The sequence below is a fragment of the Vicugna pacos genome, chromosome 10 (genome assembly GCF_048564905.1).
Source record: "Vicugna pacos chromosome 10, VicPac4, whole genome shotgun sequence".
NCBI classification, from domain to species: Eukaryota; Metazoa; Chordata; class Mammalia; order Artiodactyla; family Camelidae; genus Vicugna; species Vicugna pacos.
Genome location: NC_132996.1, coordinates 35,077,878 through 35,088,542, shown reverse-complemented (window position 1 = coordinate 35,088,542; position 10,665 = coordinate 35,077,878). Strand labels below are relative to the sequence as shown.

Below are 10,665 nucleotides of genomic sequence, written 5' to 3'. Positions count from 1 at the left end.
TCCTGCCTTCGGCTTGCCAAATTCCTGCCGGATTCCTTCTCCTCCTCTTCCTCGCCCCCTCGTTCTCCTCTCTCTGCCACCTCCTGAGTCAAACTGAACTTGCCTCAAGGTCCCCTCAGCTCAACAGTCTGCCTTTTTGTTCCCCCGAGGAGCCATCCAGGAACATTCTGGCACAGAGCCAGGACACCTTGGGAAGCAAGCTTACCAGAAAGCCTTGGGGTTCCCAAGGTCATGACCTGGGAGCCGCCCCCTCTCTTCTCTGTCTCATCCCCACCTCACCCCAGCTAGTGGGGTCTCTCCCATGTTCCTCACACCCTGTCTTTGGGAGAAAACTTGGGGAGGGCTTGAGGGGGGGAATAAAATACCTGCCACTCAAGCTGCTGCCTGGGAGGGGGGCACTGCCTGGGAGGAGAAGGTGGGGCCAGAGCCCAGCAGAGGGGATGGGAAATCTCACCCACTTTTGGGTTCCCTCAGAGGATGGTGGAGGGGATCCTGGACCCCCACCCCCTTTACACCCACACCAGCTGCCCAGCACCATGCAAGTTCTGTAGCCCCTCAGTTTCCTCATCTGAGTAATGGGAAGCCTAGTGCTCCTTCACAGGGAAGCTGAAGAAATAAAATGGGATAAAGAGAGGTGCCCAGTACAAAACACAGAGTAAATGCCAAGTGCTAGCTAAATATTAATTCCATCCCCTTCCCTCCCCACCACGTACACAAGGCACTGCTGAGCCACGGACCTGTTCCAGAAAGGGCTGCACATCCACCATGGCTAGGATTTCTCTAACTTGGGATCCCAGGAGCTTCTTTCTCATTCACCAACTCAAGTCCTTCTCTGCCAGCCCTTTCTTATTTTCCTGGAAACCTCGGCATGCTCCTGCCAGAGCTGCCCTGCCCTCTGCAGTCCTGGGTGCCTCTGGCCCTTCCAGTCCCATCATGCAAAGGGGGTTGATAAGCAGACCACGGCCTGGATTACAGCTCCTCCCACAGCCCCCGGGTCACCTGCCTCTTCTCTGGGCCCTCCACAATGGAGACCTTTCTGCTTGATCCCAGAGGTCATTCTGGTGAGTATGGTCAGCTGGGGGAGGGTGTTAAGCAGCTGCCTCCATCTCCCTGCCTGGGGCCGGGGCCAGAGCCAGCTGAAACGGGGCAGTGAAGGGATGGAGGAGTTGGTAACCCAAAATCTGCTCTCTCCTAAAGGACCAACCTCACCTATTGGGGTTCCTTTTTGGGCAAAACAAAGATGATTGAAGTGATGGCTCTGGGGGTTTTCACGAAGACTGATTGCTGGGTGCAGCTTCCCAGAATTTGGAGCTTAGGCAATGCTCAAATCCTCCCAAAGCCTTGGAGTGCCCTCTAGGGGCGGCAGCTGCTCAGGCTGAACCCACAAGCGGCATTTGTTCCTGCGCTCAGGCCAATCTGCTTGTTCCCTGGTTCTTTGGTAAGTTCATTCATTGTTTGTTTGTTCGTTCATTAGTTCGTTCGTTCATTCATTCATTCGGCAAGTAAGGACTGGGTATCTTCTCTGTTCCAGGCCCATGCTAGGTACTAAATCCATAGAAATGATTCAAATTCAGGGCCTACCCTCAAACCAGCCTTTTTATAGACTTGAAAACCAACACCTGATACTTCCCGGATAACTAAAGACACAGCTGAAGTCCTCAGACCCACCCCAGAAACCACGCTGCTGGTTAGCAGTCCCCTCTCTCCTGTGCCTCCTCCAGCATCCCCCACCCTGCTGGGAGGGTCCCCCACCAGATTCCCTGCTCTCACTGCAGACTGGCAACTTCTTGAGGGTGAGCCTGGGCCCCTCACACCAGTGGTACTCAGTAAAGTCAGCTGGAAGCATTAGATGGACTCTGCACCCACATGGACCAACCACAGAAGCAGAACTCCTGTGACCGGGACGGGTAAGGTAGGAGAGTAAATGAGGTGACCTACGGAAAGAGCCCGGCCCAGGCCTTCCATAAACGTCGTCTCCTCCCCTTGCCCTTACCGCCTGGGACGGCAAGATGGTTCAAGAGTCATTTTAGGTTGTCCCGGGGGATGCGGCCTGCCCAGGTGTGCAGCCCTGGCCCACTTGCTGAGGTGCCCTCGTCCCAGCCTGGCCCCATTGAGCGGGACTGCGGGTCTACCAGTTGCTGGGAGAATGACTCACTGGCCAGGAGTCAGCGGTGACTCAAAAGGAAGGAGTCAGCTAAACTAGCACGCTGTCCCAACTCCAGTGTTTCTTTTTTTAGAAACTTTTGTCTAACCCAAGGATTTCCTGGGTCCACCTCTCTTACAGCAAAGTCTGGAGAGGGAGTGTGAGGCAGGAGAAGGTGGAAGGCAGCAATGGACTTGGAATCAAGTGACAACTCTCTGCTCCTCTCTCAGGATGGAAGAGGAAACCCCTGCTCTGTAACTGGGGCAGCCCCAGGAAGGTGCCAGGCCTGGGATGCCAAGCAGCTGTGCATGTGGTTGCTGCACTATCTGGTGGGAACTGGCTGCCTTGGCACCCACCACAGGCCCTGGTCCACACTCACCTGCTCTTCCCTAGGATGTGGGACAACAGCCTGCTTAGAAAAAGGAGCAGGGGAGTGTGTATTTGTGCGTTTGTATGTGTGTGTGTGTGTGTGTGTGTGTGTGTGTGTGTGTGTACATGCGTGTGTGCTTGGGTTCCTTCATTGCTTTGCTCGCTACTGCAAAGGTTAAGCTGATGCCCCCAGCCTAATACTCAGTCAAAATAAAGCCTCTGTGCCTGTTTTCTCATCTGTGTTTCAAGCAGCTTGGAGCTGATGATTGCTAAGGTCCCTTTCAAGTGCAACTGTAGTGCTAAGGCTCCATGACTCCAGAGCGGGCAGCTGAGGGGGAAGGGAAGGTAGCAAATCCCTTGGAAATTCCTTCCTCCAGTCAGCAGCAGAAAGAGAGTCAAGCTTACATTTCTTTCCTTGCCCCTCACATCCAGGAGGCCAGCTCAGAGAGGACATGTGAGGAGTGAGAACAGCTGCCCCTGAGAATTAATCAGACAACTCTGCCCACCCTTGCCCGCAGCCCCAACCCCAAGGAGCTCATGACTCACTCGACTGGAATTTTCTCCTCCAGCTTTGGCATCTGCTGGAAGTTGGAGACTGGAGGCTGTTGGCTCGCTTCAGAGCTGTGGTGGAAAAAAGAAAATGGTAGGGGAGTCTCTTAACTGGGTAGAATAAGCAGGGAGTTTTCTGTGGTCCATTGAGCAAAAGTTAACAGACTAATGGTCATAATTGACTGAGCCCCTTCCTTTCCTCAGACTGTACCTCCCTGTCTTTATAACACTTTCAACTTTTCATTCATTCATTCATTAAATATTTATTGAGGGTGAATGGGTATAGCTCAGTGGTAGAGCGTGTGCTTAGCATGCACGAGGTCCTGGGTTCAATCCCCAGTACCACCACTAAAAATCAGTTAATAGCTAAACAAACCTAATTACCTCCCCCCGCCAAAATTTACTGAGACCCTGCTATGAGACAGGTATTGCCTTCTTTCAGCAAATATTGCAAACAATGAGGCATCATTCTAACTCACCCATTATTCACAAGCATCTGTGCATACATGTCTATACACATATATGTATACATGGATATGCATATATAACATGTTTGCTTTTAGCAGAGCAGTTCTTCAAGGCTGAAATCTCACATCAATGTCCCACATGTGTCATAGATAAACCAGAGCTGCTCTCATTGAAGCCTGGAAGCTGCAGAAAGCTCCACCCTCTCTCCCCATTACCCCAAGAGCCCTGAAAATCCTTTGGAAACCAGTTTTAACTGAACCCCTGGACCATCCATTGCCACCACCCTGCCTTTTGGCCTGGTTCTACTGGAAACACATCTACAGGATGTTGTGGGCTGCGTTCTGGAAGACCTTCCACCCAGCTGGGCCTTGAGAATCAGCTGAGGGGAACGAACATCATGGGCAGAAGAAATGGGTCTTGGCTGTCTGGGACATGAGAGGGCCAGTGGGATGCAAAGGTACCCCTTCCCACACTGAGCCCTCACAGTTGGCCTCAGGCCTTTGTGATGGTGGTTCCATCACGCTGGAGAGAAGGATGGGGCTGAGGCACACCTGAATGGCTCACATAGGTGGGAACAGAAGGCATGGAAGGAGAGAGGGCCCACAAGGCTGATGTGAGCGTGGGAGAGTGGGGGTAGGGAAGGTTTGAATGCAGGCCTCTCTGAATCCGAGGCCCAGCCACACCTCCCCCTGGCCGCCCCATAGGAAATCCTAGAGTCCCCACCCTGCCAGCGCTCAGAGCTGGGCGTCAGCTCCTACCAGCCAGGCTGTGGAGCGCAGGTATCAACCACTACTCAAAGGCTTCCCTTCTTTAGGACAAGATCTCTAAATTCCTTAGATCCTTGGCTCCCCTCCCTCCCTCACACATTTAGAGACCTTTGAGCCTGCTCCGGCTGGTGGGTTCCTCATCCCACAGGCCTGCTTTCATAATCTCATGGGTTTGAGGGGGAGCCTGGATGGATGGGTCAGGGTGCCGTCTCCCCATCTCCCCATTACAGGACCCACAGTCTACCTATGATGTAGGTCCACTTCCCCCTGTCAAGTGCGGGTCAGGGGCTTTCCAGGCCGGGTGGGTGTTTTACATGAGGAGCAAGCAGACCCCATGCACAGCACCATCCTGCTGATTAAGGTCAACCTCTTAATCACCCAACGGAGACATTTCTCAAGAAACATAGATGAGCGCTCAAAGCTCTTACTGCTTCTCCTAGGCTCTTAACTTTGCGGAAGGGGACTTAGCAGAAACGGTTAGAATTCGTGAGAGGTTTTCCATCACTGGTATTTATAGGGCACACACGCTCACCGTTTTACCACAATTGGAACAACAGGGTGGGCAGTAATGATTTGATCCAGTAATTTTGAGCAGAGTAAAGCAGGGCTGTTCCCTTCTTTTTAGTTTATATTATATTTATTAATTTGTTTATATTTATTTTAAGGGAGTACTTTTGGAGACCTTAGCACATGACCTGCTGCAAAAGGAGTAAGAGGGTAACTACTGCGCCGTGTGGTGCTGACGATATTTTATTATCACAGACTAACAACACATAGGCCGTCGGACCATCCTGTCATCAAATTATTGCCAGAAAAAAATGCATAAGTACCAGTTTTTCTGAATCAGAATAACTTGGGGGCAGATTTCCTTCCTAACTGTAACTGGTTTATGTCCAAGAACCCAGGGCACTAGATCAACTCACTCAGTTGCTCAGGTGTGCATTTTAAACTCACTCACCCAGCAGGCCGCTCGGAAGCTGCTCTTCTGTGATCCCCAAAGTGCAGGACGTGGCCCTCCTGCGTGGAAGCACCATTTAGGTGCTGACCTAAATGCGGGTACTTGCCCCACCCGAGACCCATGGCATCTGAGTCTCTGAATGAGGGAACCCAGGAATCTGCCTCTTAAATAGGATCTTTAAGAACCATTGAACTAGCTGCTTTAGGGGAGCACTACTGAGCACTTTCTATAGCTTCCATAACAAGGGCTCGTGTTCTGTTCCACACCATCATCTCGTACATCTTGGGCATCCCAGCATGCTCTATGCTAAAGAACGCTGAGGAGGTGATAGGTTCCTCGATGAGCTGAGGTGGTCCCAGAATCTTTTCACAGATGTGTAAGGTGTAGATAACATACGAGTGATCATTTAAGCCATTTGTAAGTGTACAGTTCAGTGACATTAAGTACATTCACATTATCATGCAACCATCACAACCATCCTTCTCCAGAACTTCTTCATCCCAACTGAAACTCTGTCCCCACAAATAATAATCCCTATCTACGCTCTTCCCCCAGCCCCTGGTGGCCACCTTTCTATACCTTCCATGTCTATGACTTTAACTATCCTGGGTATCTCATAGAAGTGGAAATACGTAACACTTATCCTTTTGTGTCTGGCTTAGTTCACTTAGCATGATAACTTCAAGGTTCATCCATACTGAAGCCTATGCCACAATTTCATTCCTTTTTGAGGCTGAATAACATTCCATTGGGTGGATATAGCACAATTTGTTTATCTATTTGCCTGCTGATGGACATTTGGGTCCTTTCCCCTTTCGGTAGTTGTGAATGCTGCTGCTGGGAGCATGGCGTACAAACCAGGAGTCTTTTTAAAGCAATATCCTGATCTGTTTCAGCATCCCCTCAGCTCACTGCTGAGCCATTTATCCAGGTGAAAATCGTGATTGATGAAGCGCCATAACATCCACAATATGCTGCCAACCCTATACTATCTGGTAAAGTGAGGGACTCACCATCACCAGTAACACAAAGCATGGTGCTTACATGGTGCCGGAGACTTCAACCCTGCAGTGTGGTCTGCTTGGCCATGATGGAAACCAGGATGGACAAAGACAAAATCCACAGAAGATGGCTCGAGAGTCGTGGGCTCTATCCACTTCTCTGCCTACTTTGTGTCTCATTCTGGAATTAAACTGGACTGTCAAACAAAACGCTTTGGCCACACTGCCTTGATCTCTATACCCAACCCTGTCCTCCTGGGAGAAGTGCTCTAGCTGAGTCAGGTTTTGCTGTGGTCCCCTCACCTGCCAGCAAAGGATGCACCTGAAATAGCCTTGGGGAAACTATGGCTGCATTTTCTGCAGAGCCTTTGTTTCAGATATGGTGGAATATCTCTCTCAACAGCATCGAGTTGACCTGAGCTGGAAAAGTTCCATAGGGTGAAGAATTAGGGAAAGTGGAACCTACTCTGAGACCTCCTGCACACCAATGTATCTTTTCCATGTGAACAATGAGGAATAATTGTCTATTTCCATTTGAATTCTGGCCGCCAAAAAACTCAGAATGAAATTTATGATTCTGTTAGAGCAGCTGTTTAGGATCATGGTCTCTGGGGTCTCTATCTCCTAACATTGGTTTTATCATTCCTACAGATAGACACACAATTTTGTGTCATGTCTTTCTTTTCTTGTTTGTTTTTTTAATTGTCAACTCTTGTTTTTTTAATTTTTTGTTTTATTATTATTATTTTAGATTCCACATGTAAATGATAACATATGGCATTTTTCTCTTTCCAGCCCACTTCAGTAAGAATGTGTGTCATGTCTTTCTTGTAAGTTGCCTAAAATCCACTGGCAATTGAGGAGAGAGGAGAAATGGATGGAAGGGATGAAAGGCAGGTGGGCTTCCTATCTGTAAATGAGGGGACTGGAGCCCAGGGAGACGGACAGGCCTGCATGGGCCCAGCAGTACCCAAACAAGTGCTCAGACTCTGTCCACGGTGTGTGCTAATCTTCTCTAGACGGTACCACAGATGCTACGTAGCAAATGTGTTTTGATGACAATTTGTTTCAAAAACAGCTCATGTGGGAGGTAAATCCAGAGTTTCCAGGATTCTGGCCCCAGCCCTCGTCTTCTTGTGAAACCATCAATTATGAGAACATCTCCAGATTCAGGCAGAAGTTCTGCTGTTGGCCACCAGAGGGAAGCACAGGACAAGTGGAGCTCTGGCTCTCATGGGGCAGCTAAGGCCATTGGTCCTGATAGTGGTGAATTTATGCAGCCTGTTTCTTCTAACCCGGAGGTCACTAGTTGCTCTTGACTAAGTCAAAACACTCAGTTCAAGGCCGCTTTTATTAAAAACAAGCTGGTATGCCAAAGACAACGACTTCCTGGTGTGTGGAGCTCTCAGCACTGGGCCACACCACTTAACTAAGCTGTGAGTCCTTGAGAAAACACTCTGTCCGTGTGCACCCCTGTAAAATGGGCTTCATGCTACTTACCTCACAGGGTCATGTGAGGACGAAACGGGGCCATGTACGTTGAAAGTCCTGGCCAACACAGGCCCTCAGTGGAAGAACAGTTACTATAGTACATTCCACAAGCCCCAAGCACTGGTGATGGCCCTGTGCTGCCCCCTGGTGGCCCCAGGGAAACTGCTGTCCAGGCCTGCATGTGGTCCAACAGCCACTGAGTCCACCCTCCCTTCCCTCCTGGGCTATGGAATGCCAGAGGGGCCCCTCAGGAGGTAGTCACAGAGGAGACTGCTCCAGGCAAGAGGGTCCGGGGGCCCCCTTATCGCTGCCTGTGACACACAACAGCCAGCCAGGCCCCTCTGCCACCTTCCCACTTGAGATTCCAAAGCTTCTCATGCAGAGGGAGGCTGGGCCTGGGTCCAGGTGCCTCATCCCCACTTACACTCCAGCCCCCAAAGTTCTCAGCTCCACTGCCTCTGAGCCTGAGGGCCAGACCTACTGTGACCTGGTCCTTCAGGAGGAAAAACTGGCCCTGAGGGTCTCTGAGCACCCCCCTCCCACCCCCTCCAATCTCTCACCCAGGCAGGCTCTCTGCTCACCATGCACGGCTTCGGGCTCCCTGGGGCCCTGCCGAGAGCTTGTTCTGGTCAGGGCCTCCTTCAGGGAGCCGTGCTGGGTGAGGGGCTTGGGCAGCTGTGGGGGTTCCAGCTGCTGGGGTCTCTCGTCACAGGGCTCCACGCTGGAGAACTCACTGCCACCAGGATCCAACTCTGCATCGGAGCTGGAAGGAGGAAGGAGAGGGCAGGTGAGCAGGGAGGCTTGTAGTTGCCTAACCTCACACTGTGCCCTACCCATCGCTGCTGGGGCAAGGGCCCCGGGTTAGCTGCCTCCGCACCTGGCACCCTGCCTGGGCTGTTATAGGCTGAACTACGTCCCCTCAAATTCATATGAAGTCTGAACCCCTAGCACCTCAGAATGTGACTGCTTTTAGAGATAGTGATTTTTTTTTAATTCTTATTTTTTATTGAAGTGTGGTCTATTTACAATGTTAGTTTCAGGTGTACAACAAAGTGATTCAGTTATATATACATATACATACTTTTTTTTTCAGATACTTTTCCATTACAGCTCATTACAAGAAACTGAATATAGCCCCCTGTGCTATACAGTAGGTCCTTGTTTATTTTATATAGTCATGTGCATCTGTTAATCCCAAATTCCTAATCTATCCCTTCCCACCCCCATCCCCCACCCGCCGTAACCACAGTTTGTTTTCTATGTCCGTGAGTCTATCTCTGATTTGTAAATACAATTTGTGTCTTTTTTTTAAGACTCCACATATAAACGACTTCTTATGATCTTTGTCTTTCTCTGTAGAGACAAGGTCTTTAAAGAGGTAATTAAGTTAAAATGAGGTCATTGGGGTGGGCCCTCATCCAGTATGACTGGTGTCCTTACAACTTTCCTAAGGAAATTTAGACTCAGGCACACATAGAAGGGAAATACCACGTGCACGTGAAGATGGCCATCGACAAGCCAAGGAATGGGGTTTGGAACAGACCCTCCCCTCACAGCCCCCAGAAGGAGCCAACCTTGCTGACACCTTGGGCCTGGAACTTCCACAACTATGAGAAAATCCATCTCCGTTGTTTTCGCAGCCCAACCTGTGGTTCTCATGGCAGCCCTGGCACGTGAATGCAGGCGAGCCCAGATCAGAGCAGGTGAAAGCAGCCCCACAAGTGTGCAGTGAAGTACTCACGGAAGGCTGGTCCTCAACTGCACCCATCCCCGAGCAGGACTCCTAAGTTCTCTAGGGCAATAATGAGCTCGTCATGATGATGCTGGGCCTAAAACTTTAGGCATTTAAATACTGCTTGCCTCCCTTGGGAATAGAAGAGGGCAAGGAAAAGACTCCTAGGACGGGGGGGATGTTTAACTTGGGTCTGAAATAACCATCAGGAATTCAAGTGGCGGGGAAGTGGAAGCAGATGTCCTGGGCCGTGGGGACAGGACAAGCACAGTCCTGGGGTGGGAAAGCACAAAACCTGTAGCTTGGTGCCACGTTCACGAATATATATATATATTCTGTGTGTGTGTGTGTGTGTCCGTCCAGCATGCTTCTTTCTGTTAGGGCACTGCTCCTGGTCCATCTGTGAGCTTCGGTGGACCGTCTGTCTAGCCAGCAAACTGCCCAAGCCTGCCAGTCACAAGCACACAAGTCCTGCTCACCAACTGGCCCTAAGGGTGGGCTTGCAATGAACCAGTTGGAGGCCCACCTTACCTTGCTATGTGGACATGAATTTATGGATGTAGGCTGAGACCCTCAGCAGCTGAGAGTCCCACACATGGGCCCCTCTGTGGACGGCTGTAAATGTGACACGCAGCGGGGCAGCAAGGGAGAGCAGCTGTTCAAGCCTCTGGTTCCACCTTGCCAAAGTGAGGACCACCCGCGGACTTGCCAGTCAGGTGAACCAGAGTGTCTGCCTTTGTTGCCTGAACTGGTTTGAGTTGTTCTATATCCTTGACGTATTAATTCTTTGATCGTTATGGCTCCCTTGGGATGGTCCCATTTTACAGACGAGGGCATGGAGGCACAGAGAGGTCACATTGCAAGTGAGTGGAGAGAAGACTGGCCCCCAAATGCCGTCAGCCTTGCCCCACCCTTCCGGCCCCACTCCTACAGCAGCAGCAGCAGCCTACCTGCTGTCGTCACTGGTGACCAGGACACGCACAGCCAGCACGTCCTGCCCAACCACGTCCTCCCCAGGGCTGATCCTCACTGAGGTCCACTCTGAGGGCAGGGGAGAGGTGGCTCCACCTGCCACATCCCCAGGCTCAGGCTCCGGGACATTCTTGGGCTTCTTGGGGGAAGCCGACTCATCTGTGGAGAGAAAAGGGCCTAGGGAGACGGTGGGAATGAACAGCCTCACAGGGTGC

At 50.9% G+C, this 10,665-nt stretch overlaps 1 protein-coding gene across 11 annotated transcripts in view; it reads right to left on the bottom strand.

Annotated features, from left to right (window-relative positions):
• MICAL2 (microtubule associated monooxygenase, calponin and LIM domain containing 2) overlaps window positions 1-10,665 on the bottom strand; it is a 210,906-nt gene that overhangs the window by 53,262 nt on the left and 146,979 nt on the right. For 9 of the 11 annotated variants that reach the window (XM_072969524.1, XM_072969512.1, XM_072969517.1 and 6 more), the window contains 3 exons: window positions 10,429-10,627; window positions 8,307-8,509; window positions 3,059-3,133 (listed from right to left, as the gene is read on the bottom strand). In XM_072969524.1, the coding sequence (XP_072825625.1) occupies window positions 3,059-3,133; window positions 8,307-8,509; window positions 10,429-10,627 (477 nt within the window). The remainder of the gene's footprint in view (window positions 1-3,058; window positions 3,134-8,306; window positions 8,510-10,428; window positions 10,628-10,665) is intronic. The other 2 variants (XM_072969519.1, XM_072969518.1) reach the window with 2 other exon arrangements.